At 41.2% G+C, this 22,757-nt stretch overlaps 1 protein-coding gene across 1 annotated transcript in view; it reads right to left on the minus strand.

Moving 5' to 3' along the window:
- The window catches only part of LOC123755113 (uncharacterized), a 74,634-nt gene that overhangs the window by 11,871 nt on the left and 40,006 nt on the right, over positions 1 to 22,757 (minus strand). Inside the window, exons 4-5 of the mRNA XM_045737594.2 lie at positions 8,709 to 8,932; positions 8,126 to 8,254 (exon numbers count right to left, since the gene is read on the minus strand). Of these exons, the coding sequence (XP_045593550.2) occupies positions 8,126 to 8,254; positions 8,709 to 8,932 (353 nt within the window). The remainder of the gene's footprint in view (positions 1 to 8,125; positions 8,255 to 8,708; positions 8,933 to 22,757) is intronic.

Below are 22,757 nucleotides of genomic sequence, written 5' to 3' on the forward strand. Positions count from 1 at the left end.
TGCGTTCATAAGCAAATCGGTGAGTGTAGTGTTAAAAAACAAAGTGCACTAGTGATTTCCCCGAGTGTTGATAGTGTGTAACAAGTGTGACGGCGGCCTCCCTCGCGTGCCCCCCCTCCACCACCCCCGCCCGCTATCTTCCCCCACCCCGCTACCTGCGCCCGACCTAGCCAGCCGCCCATCAACACACAGCCTACCCACACACGGTGCCCAGGCCATGCCCAACTCCCCCAGGAGGGTAATGCTTGCCGTGTTACTCTCCATCCGGGAAGGAGTCGGTGCACTCAGTGGGCAGCCAGGCGTCATCACATTTAGGCATGGCACATGTCGCACCTGACACACAGCCTCTTTCCAGCCAAGAAGATGGCCACCCAAGAGGAAACTGTCAAGTGTGTGACAGACGGTATCGTCTAAATTCAAATGGAACTGTCCGCTATCATACTGTCAATTCAGGTGGCTGTCTAGGGTCTAGGCGCCTGCTCCGGGGCAGTGACGATGGACAACCTGCTGCAGGAGCGAGGAACAATACCTCCCTCAACTTCATTTCAGCAGATAATCTGCTTGAAGCAGTCAAAGCGACGTCCACCAGGACCTTGCCCCACATCCCCAAGGCTGCGCGTCACCAAGCAGCAGCCATACTCACCAGTCTGCTGACAAAGGTCAACAATGTTCCCAGATCCTCTGAATCGTGGCACAATCTCCTTCTATTTGGGAATGCGTGCCTAGCATTACTGCCCAGGAGAGACAAGTCATTAGCAACCTCTGTAATCAGGGCACTTAATGAATTCCCCAGAGCAGACAACCTGGTCCGCCTCCCCCCTCGTGCCAAGAACACCAGCCGCAGGACGTCCAACAATAACTCATCTGAGAACCACAAAATAAGAGCACAGATCACCAGGAAAATAGAAGAGGGCAATACCACAGGTGCCATCAGAATCATGACCAGCGATGACACTATTGCCCCCAGGAAGGCCACGACAGTAGAGGCTCTTCAAGACAAACACCCACCCAGAGCCCCAGACAGCAGCAGGGATCCCCAGGAAAACAATGCTGGCATAGAACCCTTGACTGTTCGAGAATCTGAGGTGTACAAAGCAGCCATGTCTTTCCCAACAGGTTCAGCAGGGGGCTTTACAGGCCTAAGACCCCAGCACATCAAACAAATGCTGAACCCGGTGCTTGGAGATGCTGCAAAGGACCTTCTAGTGGAACTTACCAGATTCTCCAACATGTGTTTAGCTGGCGGCATCCCTGAGGACATCAGGCCTGTCTTTTATGGAGCAGCACTCTGTGCTCTAAAGAAGAAGGATAGGGGTATCAGGCCCATTGCCGTTGGCAACACCCTCCGACGCCTCATAGCTAAGGCTGCAGTCAGATCTATCAGCCAGGAAGCAGCCACCTTGCTGAAACCTCATCAGCTCGGGTTTGGGATCCCCCTAGGTTGTGAAGCTGCAGCACATGCAGCGCGGGCTTACATTGCTGATCTCCCGGACCAGAAGGCACTAGTAAAGCTTGACCTCAAAAATGCTTTCAATCAAGTCAGACGAGACGCTGTCCTCAGGGCTGTACACAACCATTTCCGTTGCCTTTACCCATTCATACGATCGTGCTACAGTGGGGACTCTAAGCTTCTTGTTGTGGAGCATGAAATAAACTCCTGTGAAGGTGTCCAACAAGGTGACCCTTTAGCACCCCTCCTTTTCTGCCTAGCTATCAAAGAGGTCACTGACACTCTGACAAGCGAGCTAAACATCTGGTACCTGGATGATGGCACACTAGCTGGAACTCCGGAAACCATTTTGGAGGATATAAGGAAAATCCAGGAGCAGGGAGCAGCCTTAGGACTCATTCTCAATGCGTCCAAATGTGAAATAATCTCCCGCAACCCAGACATCACTGGGCAAATACAAAATGTTCTTCCAGACATTCTCGTTGTCGAGCCACCGGACTGCACTCTCCTGGGTGCCCCCATTGGCCCACGAGCAATCGAGGAGGTCCTGGCTGCAAAAATCACTGATCTAAAGAAAATGCTGGACAGGATTGACAAGATTGATGCCCATGATGCTCTCTTTCTCCTCACAAGGTGCCTGTCTCTCCCTAAGTTGACCTACTTTCTGAGATGTTCTCCATCCTACAGCAGCCCTAAGTTAAATGTGTACGACACCCTTCTGAGGTCCATGCTGGTGAAAGTCCTGAACCTGCCATTGGACGACTCTCAGTGGGAGCAAGCAACCCTTCCTGAAAGACTCGGCGGCCTTGGTGTCCGCACAGCCTCCCAAATTGCTCTACCAGCCTTCCTTTCCTCCTCCTACGCATCGCACGATCTCGTCAGAGATATCTTACCTGCAACCCTGAGAGATTCAGCAGGAATACACGATCCTGCTTTCACTTAATGTTCAAATCAGTGGGATGTTCTTGCAGCCCCAGCAACCATTATAGAGCCAACAAAACAACACAAACAGTCCGGCTGGGACCACCCTCTAGTGGAAAAAGTAGCTGATGCCATGCTCAGCACCGCAACATCAGACAACGAGAAAGCCCGTCTCAGAGCAGTGCGTGCCCCCCATGCAGGAGACTTCCTGCTGGCAGTACCCATGTCAGCAATGGGCACGCACCTAGATCCAGAATCCCTTCGTGTAGCAGTGGCCCTCCGCCTTGGTGCCCCAATTCACACTGAATACAAGTGTATTTGCAACAGGGTGGAAGCAGACCAATACGGACTGCATGGGTTGCATTGCGGAAGCACAAAGGGCTGGCATGCAAGACACAACGAGGTCAATGACATCATCAAGAGAAGCCTCGTCTCAGCTAGGTGCCCAGCGGAGAGAGAACCTCGCATCCTAGGGGTCCAAAACCCGGATTTCGCTGCACTTCGCCCTGATGGCATCACCATATACTCATGGAAGGAGGGTAGACGGTTGGTGTGGGACTACACATGTGTATCCACCCTGGCTGACACCTATGTACACTTCGGAGCTGATCAAGCAGGTGGGGCAGCCAACCACAGGGAAACAGCAAAATCACTCAAGTACAGGCGACTGGAAGGTCAATACCTCTTTGTTCCCATAGCGTCTGAGACGCATGGCCCCTGGGGCAAGAGTGCCTTGGGATTTCTCAAGGAATTGGGTTCCAAGCTCATTGACGTCACCAGAGACCCAAGGGCTTCCAGTTTTTTGTTTCAGCGTCTCAGTGTGGCGATCCAGAGGGGAAATGATTGCTGTGTCCTCGGTTCCTGTCTGGAAGCGGAGGAGCTTCAAGAGATCCATAACCTTTAGGCATTTGTCTTGTATGTTTTGCAACCTTTAAATACACAATAAAGCAAAAAAAAAAAAAAAAAAAAAAAAGGGAAGGGGGTGGTAGGAGAAAAGCACACAGAAACTGTATTGGAGGGGACCTATATTCCCTCCAATGCGTAATGTGTGGTTTCCTCCGAGGCTATGGGTCCCCCTTCTTCCAGCCAGAGGTGGTACTCCCTTCCCTATATATATATATATATATATATATATATATATATATATATATATATATATATATATATATATATATATATATATATATATATATATATATGTATATATATATGTATATATATATATATATATATATATATATATATATATATATATATATATACATATATATATATATATATATATATATATATATATATATATATTTATATATATATATATATATATATATATGTATATATATATTTATATATATATATATATATATATATATATATATATATATATATATATATATAAATATATATATAAATATATATATATGTGTGTGTGTGAACAAGCCTGAATGGTCCCCAGGACTATATGCGACTGAAAACTCACACCTCAGAAGTAACTCGAATCCATACTCACAGGAGCAACGCAACTGGTAACTACGGGACGCCTTAATCCGCTTGCCCATCACGACCGGACAATTAGGAAGTGATAGACGAAGCTATTTGAACCACTTCCCCGCCGGCACTCGGATGGTAATCTTGGGCATAGCATTTTATCGTTGCTCCTGGGAGTATGGGTTCGACATCCCAGTCGAAACAACCATAGGAATGATACTGGACAGAGTATACAGAGACGAGAGCACCCCCAAATTAGACATACCTGAGACACACTTGAAGAGTCTACTCGAAGCATGTACAAAGGAAGCCCCTTTCATCAATCCACAATGAGACATGTATTTTCAAATAGACGGAGTAGCAATGGGCTCCCCCTTAGGAGTTTTATTTGCTAATTTTTATATGGGAACCATCGAAGACAGAGTCTTCAGTAGCAGACAAAAACCAACTGTATATTGCCGTTATGTAGATGACATATTCGTAATAATAAAAGACTCAGATGAACTAATTGATCTAAAAAGCCATCTAGAGAGAGAGTCAGTACTCCGATTTACACATGAAAATAGTGAAAATATCAGTCTGCCATTCTTGGATGCACTTATAACAAAAACAGGAACCTCTTTAAGCGCCAACGTATATACTAAGCCCACCAACATAGGATTGTGCCTGAACGGTAGAAGTGAGTGCCCCCAAAGCTACAAAGCCAGTGTTCTCAATGCTTATATTCGTCGAGCGCTTACCCACTGTTCTGAATAGAGCAACGTGAGTAGAGTGTTTGAAAGAGTAACATAGGTATTGGTGAGCAACGGATATAGCAACACGGAAATAAACGCTGCTATAAGAAGACATTTGGACCGTTGGTATAATCCTGAACCTTGAACAGAAACCACAATACTGCCAATAAAATTATATTACAAATCAACCATGCACAGTGAACATATCAAAGAGGAAAGAATAATGAAAGAAATAATCCGTAAAGGAGTAAAAAGCACTACTCCTAACCAAAACCTAAACCTGATGAAATTCTTCAAAACCAAGAAGACTTCCGAACTCCTTATCAAAAAAAGCCCGAAGCCTGTCGAACCAGTCCAGAAAATTCTTTTCTCTTGAGAATGAACCATGGAGGTTCGTAACGTTGTGCAAATTGTATAAATAAGTGTAATACATTCTATAGTAATTCACTTCTCTTCTTCACCTTGAAATTACGAAAATGAGTTTTGGAGAACTCCTATTTCAGCTAAGCCCTGATGCTAAGAAAATAGTTAGAGGGATAAAAGCCCTAAATCAGAAGATAGTAAATACAGAATATGCAGTCATATATTTATATATATATATATATATATATATATATATATATATATATATATATATATATATATATATATATATATATATTTATATATTTATGTAATAAGTAATGTTGTTATCTGGCCTACATACAACACTTCTCGTAGCTCCTATCGGGCCTAACACTATAAACGATCCTTTGTAACAAAATAACGATCCTTAAAATTATCGAAGAATAAATTTGTGACATAGATGCTCCTGATTCTTTTAATTTTCTCACCTTATGTCTTTCACTTCCAAGCCTAATCTTCTTTTTGAGGTGTGCCCCATTACAATATCCTAAAGTGTTTAGAATATGACACCCTCTTGAAGACCATGCTAGAAAGAGTTCTCAACATTTCCCCAATGACTGCCAGTGGAAATAGGCCACTCTGCAAAACTCAACCGGTGGCCAAGTTGTCAGCACTGCCTCCCAAATTGCTGTCCCAGCACTCCTTTCTTCCTCCTCGGAATTGGATAACCTGGTCAAGGAAACTCTGACAGACAATATGGGTCACTGTTTGGGATACATGATCCTCACTATATGGAATGCAGCACAAAATGTGATCGCCTGGCATACCGAGCACCCAGACTAACTATTCTGAAAACCTACAAATAATCCAGCTGGTAAATCCCCAATGAACATAAAAAAACAACAAATGTGCTGAAGTCGATAACAGACCCCAGTCCTCCCACCTCACAGCTGTGCATGCAATAAACGCAGTAAATTTTCTTCTCGCAGTCTTTATGTCTGCAACAGGCACACATCTTGATCCACAACAGCTCCATATTACAGTTGCCCTCCGCCTTGCTGTCCTAGACCCACACTATATATAGGTGTATTTGCAGCGAGGCAGATGCAGACGAATACAGGTTGCATGGCCTGCACTGCTGAAGATAAGGAGGTTGGCACAGCGACATCATCATAAGGAGCCTTGCCTCTAGTCAGTGTACAGCAGAGAGAGAGCCTCATAATGTTATGTTCATTAATTCTAATGCCGTTGTTGGGCGACTTGGTGGAGCCTCCCTGCACCCGTAGAGAGGAAGTGGTAGACAATTGGCATAGAAATATACTTTTATATCCATCTTATCATGCACATACTTAGCCCTCTATGTTGGCTAAGCACAAGCCGCTGCTACACACAGAGAAAGAGGAAAACAAACAAGTACAGAGAAATAGATAACTGGTTCAACTTTGTCCTTATAGAATTCGAGACCTGTTGAGATCTGGAGGAGACAGATTATAAATCATAAAAGGGAAATTGCTGTAAGTGAAAGGGGTTGCTCATTTTTTCACAATGATCTCAAATACCAGATTATACCATCTTACCTATGGCACAAACCTGAGCGAAAAGAAATACCCATATGCACACCCATTCAATGCTATTGTTTCGTGAGGGATTTATGACTCATTAATAAGTATCGAACACTTACATAAATAAACAACACCAGATTTCTTGTCAACGGAAGTAATCTCTCTGTTTTAATTAATTCCCATTAGTGTAACTATTTTGAAAAACTAAAAATTAGTTTATGGATAAGAATGTCTTGGAATATTACAATGTTCCTTTCTAACATAATAGCTAACAATACCCAAATAAGGATATTTAACATTATAAATATTTTAAGGGACTTTTGTTTAACTTTGACAATAGGTTTAATTTTTATATTTAAAAAATTACTAAGAATTCTATGAAATTCTTTGCTTTGCTTTGCATATAAAATTTATTTGGATAAAAAAAAATCATGCAAGAAGTCAACCTCAATATTAAATAGGGAAAAATATGAGCAGAAATAGAAACTTCTATGCAGTAGAGTTTTAATTGAACTGAGTTTGTTTAGAACAAGAAAAACACATATAATGTAAAAATAGTCCGGTTATTGTTGGTTTACGATCAACGGAACCAAAGTCGAAAACTCACCACCAATATTTGTCTTTAATGTGTTAAGAAATTACATTTTGTTTAATTTTCTCATTTGCGAAAATACAAGTAAAATTTTAATGATTAGAATTCAACAAAGAAACGAACATATCTAAATGCGAGCGAGTATTAAAGATAAGAAAAGAATCACTAACATAACTATGGAAAAAAAGGTTTAAACTCCCCAGCACAAGTGTCTATACGCAGTTTCTCGAAATTATACAGGAAAACACGAGTGTGAGCTGGGCACAAAATATATTCATTGCTACCCTGTCTATTTGTGGGTAAAGTTTACCATCAAAAGAAAAAACAGCCCCATGTAGTAATCTCTAATAACTTAGCAAACGGTTTCCTATTTAAGCCAAAATAATGCACAATGAAATCATATTATTGTGATGTATCTTTGAGAAAATCAGTAGGTGCCATAAGGAGGACTCAAATCCGTTCACTTGGAACTCCCAAGCTGGCGCCCTACACCACTACACCACGACATGGTTAAAAACAATAATCAACCAGGGAGTCGTTTGAATCCACTAAGATTCTGAGGATGATACCCCGGTTAGGCTTCAGTGGAAGCCTCGGGGCCCTCGTAGGTGCAGTAGCACTCCAGGTTGCAATTCTTTTCCATGTCGTGATACAGTTGACTAGAGCGCATCTGGGAACACTCAGCGTATAGGATCATGAAGGCGCCTGTGAATTTGTTCTTTGATATATCACGTTTATTAAAGTGATTTTTCTGTGTATTATTATTATTATTATTATTATTATTATTATTATTATTATTATTATTATTATTATTATTATTATTATTATTATTATTATTATTATTATTATTATAGTACTCCTGTTTTGTGTGTAATTAACTATTCTGGGATTTGTACCAGGCAATATTAAACTTGTTTTATTCTCATTTTGGCCCAGGATCGAGATGTGAGTTCTGCATAATATTGATGCAGATGCAAACGCTAATAAATTCATTAAAGCCAAGCTTTATTTCTAACAACTTCTGGACACTCACTTGGAGAACTTGTCTGGGAAGAGCGGGAGGCTGGAGGTGAGAGCGAGGCCTTGGTGGGGCGTCCAGGAGGCCACCTTCAGCGCCTGGGCGCCCCGGGGACTGTACGGAAGGTGAAGGTACACTCCACACCTGTGACATAATATTTTGACAACCTCTACAGGCACGGTTAAGTCTTATATATTATAATATACAGGTCAGTAGGGAAGGTATTGCATCAATATAATCGTAATAAAACTATTATGACAGATAAATGGTGTAGCAGAGGCATTACACTGAGAGAGATCGCTTATAATGGAAGTGATGTAATATTAGAGCACGGGGTGCAGTGAAGAGGGTATACTGATAAAGGTCTTGAATTAGAATTATATATCGATGGAGTTCCTGTGAGGTTATTAAGTTCACTAGTAATATTTGTGTTGAAAGTATGCAATATGCAGAGTCAATTATCCTTTCTTCAGTTTAAATGTATAATATTATTAATGTTGAGTCTTGGAGCTATACGAGAGTTTTCCAAAAGAATGCTTAACATGTATTTTATATAAAAAAAAGTTGTTAAATGAAGATAAATAAATTTAATGCTGACCATTGGGATTTTTTCGAGTTTACTGAAACGAGCATGACGGCGTTCATCTTGGAGTAGGTCCTGCTGAGGTCCGGATTATTGACCAAGGAAGCGTTGGTGACAGCGAGGAGCCTGGTTGCTGGACCCACCAAGCGGCCCTTGAGGGACCACTGGGCGAAGGCGGCGAGGAAGGCGAGGTCGTCGCTCACCACCACCACCGTCACGCACCACGACACCTGCCGCAGCTGTTGATGTTAACATGGTAGACGTTATGTGGGAGTGACCTGCCCGCCTCAGTAGTGATGTGAGAGTGACCTGTTTGCCTCAGTAGTGGTGTGAGAGTGACCTGCCTGCCTCAGTAGTGGTGTGAGAGTGACCTGCCTGCCTCAGTAGTGATGTGGAAGTCACCTGCCCGTCTTAGTAGTGATGTGAGAGTGACCTGCCTGCCTCAGTAGTAATGTGAGAGTGACTTGCCCGCCTCAGTAGTAGTGTGAGAGTGACCTGCCCGCCTCAGTAGTGGTGTGAGAGTGACCTGCCTGCCTCAGTAGTGATGTGAGAGTGACCTGCCCGTCTTAGTAGTGATGTGAGAGTGACCTGTATGCCACAGTAGTGGTGTGAGAGTGACCTGCCCGCCTCAGTAGTGATGTGAGAGTGACCTGCCTGCCTCAGTAGTGATGTGGAAGTCACCTGCCCGTCTTAGTAGTGATGTGAGAGTGACCTGCCCGTCTTAGTAGTGATGTGAGAGTGACCTGTATGCCACAGTAGTGGTATGTGAGTGACCTGCCTGCCTCAGTAGTGATGTGAGAGTGACTTGCCCGCCTCAGTAGTGGTGTGAGAGTGACCTGCCTGCCTCAGTAGTGATGTGAGAGTGACTTGCCCGCCTCAGTAGTGGTGTGAGAGTGACCTGCCCGCCTCAGTAGTGGTGTGAGAGTGACCTGCCCGCCTCAGTAGTGGTGTGAGAGTGACCTGCCCGCCTCAGTAGTGGTGTGAGAGTGACCTGCCTGCCTCAGTAGTGGTGTGAGAATGACCTGCCAGCCTCAGTAGTGATGTGAGAGTGACTTGCCCGCCACAGTAGTGGTGTGAGAGTGACCTGCCCGCCTCAGTAGTGGTGTGAGAGTGACCTGCCTGCCTCAGTAGTGATGTGAGAGTGACTTGCCCGCCTCAGTAGTGGTGTGAGAGTGACCTGCCCGCCTCAGTAGTGGTGTGAGAGTTACCTGCCCGCCACAGTAGTGGTGTGAGAGTGACCTGCCCGCCTCAGTAGTGGTGTGAGAGTGACCTGCCTGCCTCAGTAGTGGTGTGAGAATGACCTGCCAGCCTCAGTAGTGATGTGAGAGTGACTTGCCCGCCACAGTAGTGGTATGAGAGTGACCTGCCCGCCTCAGTAGTGGTGTGAGAGTGACCTGCCCGCCTCAGTACTGGTGTGAGAGTGACCTGCCTGCCTCAGTAGTGGTGTGAGAATGACCTGCCTGTGTTAACATTAATGTGGGAGTTACCAATCCACATCAAACGTAATGTTAGAGTTACTTACCTGTGTCAGAAGTAAAATAATAGTGACTTGCTAACACCAGATATGATATGATAGTGACTTATTAACACCAGAAGTAATTTGATAGTGAGCTACGAACACCTGAAATAATATGATAGTGACCAACTAACACCTGAAGTAATATGATAGTGACCTACTAACACCTGAAGTAATTTGATAGTGACCTACTAACACCTGAAGTAATATGACAGTGACTTATTAACGCCAGAAGTAATTTGATAGTGACCTATTAACGCCAGAAGTAATATGACAGTGACGTATTAACGCCAGAAGTAATATGATCGTGAGCTACTATAACACCAGAAGTAATTTGATAGTGACCTACTAGCTTCTCAAAGAATATAAGCAATTACCAGCACCAAGTGACCTACCCACATGATCAGTAAAGTGAGATTGACCTACCCGCGAGAGCCGGTTGGCCGAGCGGACAGCACACTGGGCTTGTGATTCTGTGGTCCCGGGTTCTATCCCGGCCGCCGGCGAGAAACAATGGGCAGAGTTTCTTTCACCCTATGCCCCTGCTACCTAGCAGTAAAATAGGTACCTGGGTGTTAGTCAGATGGCACAGGCTGCTTCCTGGGGGTGAAGGCCTGGTCGAGGACCAGGCCGCGGGGACACTAAAGCCCCGAAATCATCTCAAGATAACCTCAAGATAACCCGAGTCAGCTGTAATGTGAGAGTAACCCACCAGGTTAAGCTGTAATGTGAGAGTGACCCACCAGGGTAAGCTGTAATGTGAGAGTGACCCACCAGGGTAAGCTGTAATGTGAGAGTGACACACCAGGGTAAGCTGTAATGTGAGAGTGACCCACCAGGGTAAGCTGTAATGTGAGAGTGACCCACCAGGGTAAGCTGTAATGTGAGAGTGACCCACCAGGGTAAGCTGTAATGTGAGAGTGACACACCAGGGTAAGCTGTAATGTGAGAGTGACCCACCAGGGTAAGCTGTAATGTGAGAGTGACCCACCAGGGTAAGCTGTAATATGAGAGTGACCCACCAGGGTAAACTGTAATATGAGAATGACCCACCAGGGTAAGCTGTAATGTGAGAGTGACCCACCAGGGTAAGCTGTAATGTGAGAGTGACCCACCAGGGTAAGCTGTAATGTGAGAGTGACCTGCCCACATCACCACTTATGTAAGAGAGATGTACTCTCATCAGTGGAGATATGAGTATGACCTTTCTGCTTCAGCAGTGATGTGAAAATGACCTTCCTGGGTCAACAGTAATAGGAAAGTGACCTTTGCACCTCAGCACAAATGAGAGAATAATCTACACACGTGACCAGTAGTGTGGGAATCACCTACCAGCTTTGTTATGAATGTGAGAGTTACCCACCCGCACCACAGTAATTTTTATTGTTGCTGCTGCAGATGCAGCTAATGTATTATGCAACCCCCCCAAATTCATCGTGTGATCGGTAATGCAGATGTGACAAAAATATTATTGAGGGCACAAACGTATTAAAGAGGAGACAAACTGTATAAATCAGACAATAGCAGGGATTTTTATATTAACAAATTTCAAGTACACCTTATAATGATACTGCACACCTGCACACCTTATATTTGTGTGCATCGTGCATCGTGCAAATTCACCTGCACACCTTATAATGATACTGCAAACTAGTTACAAAAATATTTTCATTACAATATCTATATATTTGCAAATATTATTATGCATTAATGGTTGGTCATTTGCTAATACGTAAAATATTTTGATGTGGGAATATTACAGGAACACAGAAGAGCTGCTGCTTATTTATACTAGTCTTCACAATCTTCACACTACACAGCTTGTTCATTAGTTTTATGTAAGTCATTTATACAGAAGAAGTAAAGTATGGATACACAACAGGATTTTAGATATTTTTAGTTCATAATAAGATGGTTAGCCATTTCATGCAGCGTGAGGTTACCTTTATATATAAAAAGTAATTTTTTTTTTAATTCTAGGAAGTAATGCGCCAGTTTGTCCTTGTCTTTCTTATACACACCTTTAACGTTACTGGACCCTTATAGAAGTCGATCTGCCAGAGATACTTAAAGCCAAGTCGTATTCGAGCTGTGACATTGTCTTTTAGTCTGCTGATTTTGTTACTTGCCCATGGAATTTTTTTTAACACATTTCATCGAGATGATCAATGGATATGCTGTTGACCAAACTACACACGAGAGGATGAAAAACGACGACGTTTCGGTCCGTTCTAGACGATTATCAAGTCGATTATGATGAAACGAGGAAGACAAGGGCATTAAGTTAGGCAAGAGAAAGGTGTGGAGAAGGAATTCTTAGAAGAAAGTAAGATCAAGGCGAAAGGTACGGAAGGGATAGGTGTCACATTTGTTAGAAAGTTTAGAACATTTCAGTATGAACTGTGAAAGGGAAGAGTCAACAGAAACAAAGAGAGGACTGAGGTTCATATTGGGTAGGTTGTATATCAGAGCTGATTCGAAAATAAGGCGTCTGTGAAGAGTAGAGGCAGGAAAGATTATTTTAGAAGAAGACCAATCAATAGGATGATTAGAATCCATAACATGACAGAAGAGACCATAGAAATCTGCGGGTTCTGTTTGCACTATTCTACCTTTGTCAAATTCATCCAAGAGCTCTCGTCTAATGACAATTTTCATTGATGTATTTGATTGTACCAAATTACGTTCAACATTGCCTTTATTTAAGCAAGGTTCAGTCAACAGATTATCAGATGTCACGTGATTCCCGAGAAGGACAGCGAAACTTTCATTGATGTTGTAGATCCTCACTGTTCACATGGAAGTCGATGTAATAGGACGTACTAGGATTTGCTTTCTAATTTTTACGAAATTCGTAATAGTGTACCAGGTCGTGCCTACATAGAGAGGCGAAGATTTAGGGAATATGCCAGAAGAAGCCTACCGAGCATTTGGAAGGTGTGTTACGTGGGGTTGCAAAAGTCGTGTTGTAGCTTGACGGCCAATAGTGGTCTGCAACCGTTCTCTAATATTGAAGGGTGGCTGTGCCGTGGGGAGAGGTTTGTAGAATTTTTTCACAGCCTACTACTGCTGGAATTTCCAAATCTAATAGGACAGTCCAGATTGGAGGGATCAGTCAACAATTTGAGGTAAGGTTTGTGCAGTGAAGCAATCGTGACGTGAACTACCTGCGACAATCTTGCCCACTGAGAGACAACGCAGCATTAACTTTGCAGCAGACAGTGCAATGAACAATGAAGCACTGAAACTGCAGTTATTATTGGTGAATTTTGTCGCAGCAAGTCAGGACAGTGCAGTGGTTCAGTTACAGCCAACTTAAGTGCAACAGAAACAGTTTGCAATGACATTTACATTAAGTGGTGCTTTTGAGTTTAGAGCCACTTCATACCAGGGATGTGTGAGGTGTCAGCTAAGTGGGAGAGTTGCACGGCCTGCAACGCCAGAAAATTGCAGAGAGGGCTTGGAGCCCCAGTTCACACACTGGTTACATGCATTTTGTAACTCGTGAGGTGAGACAGTTCCAGATCCCCATACTTACCAACCCATGCTCCCCTTTATTATGCGGTCACCAAGAAAAGATTGTTGCAGGGATTCTTTGGTCCAGGTGAACATACAGGGATGAAGATCTAAGGCTGCGGTGCGTGGAATGAAAGCGAAGGAAGGTGGATAACGTGCCACCAACTACTACTGGGAGGAATTCACTGGCGGCCGTTTCTGGACCATTTGTGTGCTTGAAGGACTGGAGTCAGCTGATCGTCGCCGGCACCTTTATTACAGCTAAGTAACTTACCTACCTCCCATGAGATTTTTTTGTTGTGAGCAATGTTAGGCTATTCTTGTACTTATTTTGACTGTGCCAACATTTTCGTTATTTATTTTAGTGTATTTTTCTAATAAAGTATTCAAGTTTAGTGAAATAAAAAGTTGATTGCCACAGCCTCTTAAACTCGAACAATGTTAGAGTTTAAAAAGGGTCACGCGATGCTAGTTTAAAGTTTTGAAGAGGCTTTTTCAGCAACTCTGTGGTATTTATTTATTTCCATTAAATATTTTGAATGTTGTGTTTTTGTTCTCCTCTCTCTTATTTATTTATTGTTGATGACTAACACTTATACTGAATTTTTATAACTGATATTCACTGGAACACGTGGAAAATCCTCCAATGTTATATAATTTTCATATTAAAACATATATCAGTTTATATCCATATATCACTGGAACAATCATTTAACACGTGGCTTAGCATTATATTAAGATTAGGACCCACATGGCCTATGGTTAATTTTAGAATACAGCCAGCCACATAGCCGTCAGCAACAAGGGAATTGCAACTAAATAATTGTCATCGTTATAGGAATATGATTTTTATTTCATAAATTTTGGGCCTCAGGGGGATTTATATCAAAATTCGATGCACTGTTCTAGAGAACGGGAAGCGTGGACACATAGCTTAAAACACTTAAAACATTTGAACGCAAAAGATTAAAATTGGCACACACTTGCTTTGTTATCTATATAAATAAAAATAGAATTGTTTGTTCAAAATCGCTGATCTCCGAAAGTTCTTCACCGATTGCTTTGAAATTTTCACATAAGGTTTCATTTGCATCCGAGCAGTGCAACAGATGGCGCTGTTTTTCATTTGTTTTTCATGTGAGGGATATCTTCGAAAAATCTTTACTAATTGCTCTGAAATTTTGAAACAACGTTTTTATATATACCTATTTTATACATGCCTCACCTGTCGCAGGGAAAAATACATGCTTATTTTGAAACACAGCGCCATCTGTTGGACATAAGAGCAACACATGCTGTAATCTCTGAAAGGTCTTCACAAATTGCTTTGAAAATTTGACACAACGTTCCATTCAATTACACACACGTGTTTTTATTTACCTTCTATATAGATGCCATACATGTGACAGGTAAAAACATGCTTTTGTTGAAAAACAGCGTCATCTGTTGAACGTAGAAACAACACATGCTATACTAAATATGTAACAATTCCATTTCAATGTTTCCGATTTCATTGAAAATTGAATTTTCATGGATTTCAATATATTTTTATTTTAATTTAGTTATTTTTTTGTAACATTGCATTGGAATTGAGCTGTGTTGTTTATCATGCCATTCATTTTGTGAGTATCAGTATAGATGCCACACCTTGCGAGAGGTAAAAACATTTTTTTAAACAGAGCCATCTGTTGCACCTAAGAGCAACATATGCTATACTAAATATGTCACGATTCCATTTCAGTGTTTCCAATTTCATTGTTATATTAAATTTTCATAGATTATGATATATTTTCATTTTGATTTAATTATTTGTGTGACATAGTATTGGAATTGAACTGTGTTGTTTACCTTACCATTCATTTTATGATTATAGTTTATTTTTTTTTACTTTTACTTTGTTTTTCATTTCGTGTTTTTAACGGTTTTTGTTATATTTCAGTGATAAGAACATTAGATCATTTAATGTTCCCAATTTTTTTATGGGAACATCAGATAATTTCGGAATGTATTGGACGAGGGAATGGAGAATGGTGGGGAGGACAAGAGGATGGGATTGGGGGATGGTGTGGAGGACGACGGGGCTGAGGGAGTGGGAGATGGCTGGGAGGACGATAAAGTGAAGAATGCTTTGGAGGACGAGGGGACAGTGGAAATGGGGGATGGTGGGGAAGACAAAGGGACGAGGGAGTGGAGGACGAGGGAGGACGGGACAGGAGGGAATGGTGTGAGAGGATTGGGAGACAGGGGAAGGTTGCTGTGGCTCAGCAACACACATGCATTGCTGAGCCACAGCAATATGTAGCCGGGTACAGCTAGTTGGTAATATGGATCAGACTGTTTTATAAGGAAAGAATAATAATATGTGAAAGAATGGTGTAAATTAAGGTTAGGAGGTGAAGTATTGACCATATAAAGCATCATCGCCAGCAACACTGCTCCTGCTGTAATCATCAGTCATCACCACTCAAAATAACAGTGGTCTTCACAAATAATGTGATTAAAAGTCTTCTTGCATCATAACCCTTGATCACCCGGACTTCATAAATAACTACTCTATAAAGGTGGTTTAGAAACACATTTTATGACTGGATCCTTTCATGTTATGTCTATAAGCCCATTTTGTTTCAGACATGAAGATTTAGATCGAACATACCATCAACATGAACTACAGCTAACCCAAGTTCATTCTTTTTTTTATTAGCAATTATTATATATTCTTCAGTTATTAATGGTAAAATCCCACACTACATACGTGTATAAGAGAGGCTAGGCAAGATAAATTACAGAATAAGTCCAAGGGAAGTATACACCCTGGAGAGCATGTGTGCATCTATGTTATGAAACAGGTATTTACCTGATTTATCACTGATTTAAATATATGCATAATTGTATATTCATCACACCTCAGCTTTATTTAAATTACCATATTATGTTTTCAATGCATAAGTACTATGTTATAGTATTTTTATTTCATTGCTTGTGTTACAATTATGATAGTGCATTGCAGTATTGTATTATATGGTATGAGAGAAGTTCGTGATCTGCGCCCTTATGAATGGACCCATATTAGATATGGAAATTACACGTCCACTGGTACAGGAGTCATTGTTAGCAATTCTTTTTGATCCTACATAAACCATTGTTTTTTTATGTAAATCATTAGTAATGGGGATTTTGTTCTAGTGTCTAAAATATTATACACTTGTGTTTAATACTATTTGGGAGTGTGTATCTTAGTTTAGGAGTATGGCAATTAAGATATTTAGCCAGTTGTTTTTGGTGACTGTGGGTTTTGTCAATCCCACAGTCAGTCAGTGTGGGAGGAGCGAGTTAGTCGCAAGGTGGAGTTGTTGGTTACTGGACGTGTGTCTCTCAGTTAAATGGTTGTATTTTTTGTTTGTGCTTAGATGTTGCTATTGTGTTGGTATACATATATTTTATTACTAAGCCATTTTTCCGGTTTTATAGTGTCAGTGGTCATTAGATCTAAAGTGATTAATAAGTGATTAACTGTGTCCCTTTTTATCTTTATTTTGGTTTGTTACCACAGAATAAACTAGTGTTCTCATTTTAACAGTTTTTTTTAATAAACCCAAGAAAAATATTGATCTCTTTTGGCTACTGTGAATTTGGATTAACTGTGACGAGGGCATGAGTCACGCTCAAGCTGATTAGATGCCTAATTTTTGGGGACCTGTCTGGGATCTTAAATCCCATAATAATAAATTATATTTAATTTCATTACAATCCGGTGTTAGTAATTATCTTGCGGCCTTAGGCACGGGTATACAACTTGCAAATACATGGGTGTATTTCCAGTGTTACCCATTCCCTTGATTTCTACAACTCTTCACAATTAGAGATAAGTGTCTTTGCTTATGTCAGGGGCCAGGCTAATTTAGTATTTCCATTTTGTATACAGCAGTGTTATTAAGTGGTGATTATGGAGCATCGAGTAGAACTTTTGCTGGTGGAGCCTAAAGTCGTCTCCACTAGGTGATCAGAGACCTTAAAATGTTGGTTTTGATCTATATGGCAGGTAAATTAAACCTGTCAATTTCCAGTAAATTGATTAAAACTCAGTTGGTGAAACGTATTGTCACACATTTGGTAGAGGATGGTAACCTCGAAGAGGAGGCTCTTAAAGAGTTAGCTGATGGGTCAAATGACCAATTTGCTTTAAAACGTTTTGAGCTAGTCTTAGTTAGAACAGGCAAAACTAGAGACTCAGAATAAACAAAACAATTAGAGCTAAAGGCTCAGAAAAAAAAACAATTAGAACTAGAGGCCCAACTTAGGTTGGAGGAAGCTAGAAAGAAACAAGTAGATGAGCAAACTAGATAATTAAAAATTCAGCAATGTATGGTAGCACATAGGAACAGAGTGGAAGAGAAGAGAATTGTAGCAGGTCCTGGTAATAGTAGTAACCTCTCAGGTGATACAACAAGTCATTCTAGAAAAAATAAACATGTTGATTTACCACCAATTAATGAGGAGGACCCTGAGATATTTTTCCTGCATTTTAGAAAATTTGCCATAGGAATGAATTGGGTTTAGGAACGATGGGTTACACGTATGCACGTATGCAAAGATAAGGGGGTTATCTGGCAATAGATTAATTTTCTAAAAAATTGTTCAATGTCAACTAATATTTTTTTGACTAGTTGTATATGAAAAATGCTGCAATTGTTCCAGGTTTCAGTACTGCAGCCTAAACAGAAAGGGAGATTTAAATTTTTTTCAACGAATATTACACATTTTCAAGTGAGTTCAAACCTTTCACCTTTTCAGATATAATCATTCTATGACACTTTACTGACACATTAGAATACAATAAAGGATCTGTAGGAAGGGATTTTCCAAAACATATTTAGTTTTCCTAATACAAATAGTCAAAGTTCCCCCCTAAAATTATGCAAATATGTCATGTTTATTGCTATTATAAAATCAATAAATGAACTTAGGCAAACAAAAGAACTTCAGATTTTAGAGACATAAACGTTACATATAAGGTGTAAGTTTCATGTAAATAGAATAAAAATGAAAGAGTTTGAAGTCGTTTATGTTACATGGAAAATAAATCATTAAAATATAAGGTCTAAGGTGCTGCCATCTGTGGCTGATGTTGACATCAACCGACTTTCTCCAAAATTTGCACCCTTACAGATAGGCTTACGTTCAGTCAGGTGTATAAGTTTCATGCAAATCGTCCGATACAAAAAAACAAAAACTCCAAATTGAAAAAAAAATATAAAAAAATTTGTTTTAACTTTTTTTTAATAAAACTAATTATAATATTTTTAATAATATTGCTGCCGTTGTAAACACAAGTTAACACATAGAAAATGTAGCACAGTGGAAATTTCCGTCAATAGAAATCGAGATATCATTACCACATAGCGCTAGAAATTCGCCAGCTATTCTGTTGGGAATTATTCTAAATACAGCAATCTGTGAATTTTTAGCAATATAAAAACATCTCATTTGAATTATATTAATTACTAGCTTTACCCGGCAACACATTGCTGTGGCTCAGCAACGCATGTGTGTTGCTGAGCAACAGTAACCTTCCCCTGTCTTCCAGTCCTCCCCACCAATCACCCCTCCTCCATCCTTTTGTCCTCCCAACCATTCCACACTCCCTCGTCCATTCGTCGTCCCAACCATTTCTCACTCCCACATCCCCTCATCCTCCCAACCATTCCCTCCCTCCACCGTCCCTTTGTCCTCCTCACCATCCCCCAATCTACCAACCTCTCATGCTCCGAACCATTCCCCACTATACCGTCCACTCGTCCTCCCCACTATCTCCCACTCTCCTGTCCCCTCTTCCTCTCTACCCTTCCTCTCTCGACCTCCCCCACCATCCTTCACTTCCCTGTCCCCTTGTCCTCCCCACCATTTTCCATTCCCCGGTGCCCTAGTCCCCACCAGCCCCAACTCCCCCATTCCCTTGTCCTTCCCCACCATTTCCCCCTCCCCTCTCCCCTCGTCCTTCCCACCATCCCCCACTCCCGTCGTCTTGTCCTTCCCACCATTCATTACTCCCTCGTTCGATGCATTCCCAAATTATCTGATGTTCCTATCAGGAAATTGAGAACATGAAATGATCTGATATTCCCGTTACTGAAATATAAGAAAACAGTTAAAAAAAATGAAAAACAATGAAAAAATAAAAAAAATAAACTACGCTCATGAAATGAACGGTATGGTAAACAACACAGCTCAATTCCAACGCAATGTCACACAAAGTAATTAAATCATAATGAAAAGAAATAAAAATTCTTGAAAATGCAATTTGTCAATGAAATTGGTAACACTGAAATGAAATCATAACATATTTAGTAGAGCATGTGTTCCTCTTACCTGCAACAGATGGCACTGTTTCTTTAAAAAAAAAAAAGGTTTTACAAGTCACAGGTGTGGCATCTATAGTTATACTTACAAAATGAACGGTATGGTAAACAACACAGCTATATTCCAATGCAATGTCAAACAAAATAATCAAATCAAAATGAAAATAAATCAAAATCTATGAAAATTCAATTTATCAATGCAATCGAAAACATTGAAATGGAATTGTAACATATTTAGAATAGCGTGTGGTGCTATTACATGGAGCAGATGGCGCTGTTTAAAAAAATAAACATGTTTTTACCTGTCATAGGTGTGGCATCTATATAGCAGGTATATAAATGCATGCGGGTATTCGAATGGAACGTTGTGTCAAAATTTCAAAGCCATCAGTGAAGAACTTTGGGCAATTACAGCGTGTGTTGCTCTTACTTCCAACAGATGGCGCATGTTTTTTTTCCAATCATAGATGAGGCATGTATATAAGAACATGCGCCTATTCGAATTCAACGTTGTGTCATAATTTCAAAGCAAACCAACTGGTAAAGATGTTTCGAAGATTTCCCCTCACATGAAAAACACATGAAATACTCAGGTTTTATAAAAAAAAACATGCTTTTTCCCGTCACAGACGGGCAATCTATATAGTGTGCATAAAAAACCTCGCTCAGAAGCAAATGGAACCTTGTGTGAAAATTTCAAAACAATCAGTGAAGAACTTTCGGAGGTAAGCGATTTTGAACAAAACGAACATTTACATTTTTATTTATTTAGATAGCATGTGTTGCTCTTACGTGAAACAGATGACGCCGTTTCTTAAAAAAAAAGATGTTACCTGTCACAGGTGGGGTACTTGGAAAATGAATTGTATGGTAAACAACACAGCTCAATTTCAATGCAATGTCACACAAAATATTTAAATAAATCGAAATCTATGAAAATTCAATTTATCAATGCAATTGGAAACCCTGAAATGGAATTGTAACATATTTAGAATAGCGTCTGTTACTATTACATGCCAGAGATGGCGCTGTTTAAAGAAAACAAAACATGTTTTTACCTCTCATAGGTGTGACATCTAAATAGCACGTATATAGAAACACGCACGTATTTGAATGGAACGTTGGGTCAAAATTTCAAAGCAATCGGTGAAGAACTTTCAGAGATTACAGCATGTGTTGCTCTAATGTCCAATAGATGGCGCTGTTTTGCAAACAAACCATGTTTTTTCCTGTTATAGGTGAGGCATGTTTATAGTAGGTATATAAAAAGACGCACCTATTCGAATGCAACATCGTGTCAAAATTTCAAAGAAATAGGTAAAGAGGTTTCGAAGATTTCCCTCACATGAAAAACACAGTTAAAAAAAAAATTACCATAACAGACGTGACATCTATATAGTTTGCATATAAAAACCCGCTCGGATGCGAATGGGACGTTGTGTGAAAATTTCAAAGCAATCGGTGAAGAACTTTTGGAGATTAGCGATTTTGAACAAACGAACATTACCATTTATATTTATATAGATAAGTACAAACTAAAGTAAATGTAACCCTTCTATCACATATTGACATCTGGACAAGGAAAGCCAGGCATCAGTGGAAGAGAGGTCGGCCATTGTTTAAGAACAGAGTCGCCGGAGCGAGTTTAGCTCCTATAATTCTCTCTTGGACGAAGTTTTATGTAGATCAAATTAGTGCTTATTCCATCATCAACAAGCAGTTGTTACGGTGCCCTCTCATATTTCTTTCGTTTGCCTGCTTTAAGAGTCATATCAGCTCTCCCTACTGATTCTCTGAGATACAGGGAGTCTGTTGGTATATGTGGCGACCAGACCGGCCACCAGATAAGGGAGAAATTTACAAAATAAGTTTGTAGGTAAAGGGGAAAGTGGCGCCCTGATATAAATGAAAGAGTACCCCCTACCTGCAGATCCGCCGTTTTGTAGAAAACGCTAGCCGTGTGCGGATTGGGTGGCGTGGGTCACGGTCTACCAATCAGAGCCCGCCTTAACGTCACCGAGTGCTCCGGGCGGCGCCAACGTGAGAGTTGACCTGACTGTGGAGGTGAGAGGACGCGCCTCGGTCAGCTCTTGAGGATTTGAGGCTCTACAAACCTTATTCAGTGGATTAAACTAGCCATCGCAGCCCACCATCGTTATTGGAGACCCTGCGCTTCTGGGAAGCAAGAAAGAAGCCAAGTTCTTTGAGCGGAAGAGTGCCAAAATTGGTCGGCGACGACGCTGGGCGGCGCCGCTCAACGCTGAGGGTCTGGAAAGGTGTCGCGGGCAGGCTTAGCTGTGACCAGGTCACATTCACTGAGGGTTTTGGAGGGACGACACCGTTCCTAGGACAAGGAGCAACGCCTTGAGGAAGGGACGAGTGTGTGAATATAGTGATTAGCTCAGTGCCAACTGGTGAACCAGGATTGGGATAGCTGAATCTCTGGGATTGGATCGGCAAAGGCTGCATGACACCTGAGGACTTGTGGAACGTTCCTGGATCGTCAAGGATCGACTCAGGAAGCGTGGGAACCTCACACCATTGAGGGACAGGCGTCGTGAGCCAGGAATGTAAGGTAGATCAAATTTCCCTCCCATTACCCCTTGTTTGAGTAGGCTAGATAGGCCACGATATTTGCATTTGTATGTAGCAGGATAGCATAAATTCTTTAGTAGT

This window comes from Procambarus clarkii, chromosome 28 (genome assembly GCF_040958095.1).
Source record: "Procambarus clarkii isolate CNS0578487 chromosome 28, FALCON_Pclarkii_2.0, whole genome shotgun sequence".
Lineage (NCBI taxonomy): Eukaryota > Metazoa > Arthropoda > Malacostraca > Decapoda > Cambaridae > Procambarus > Procambarus clarkii.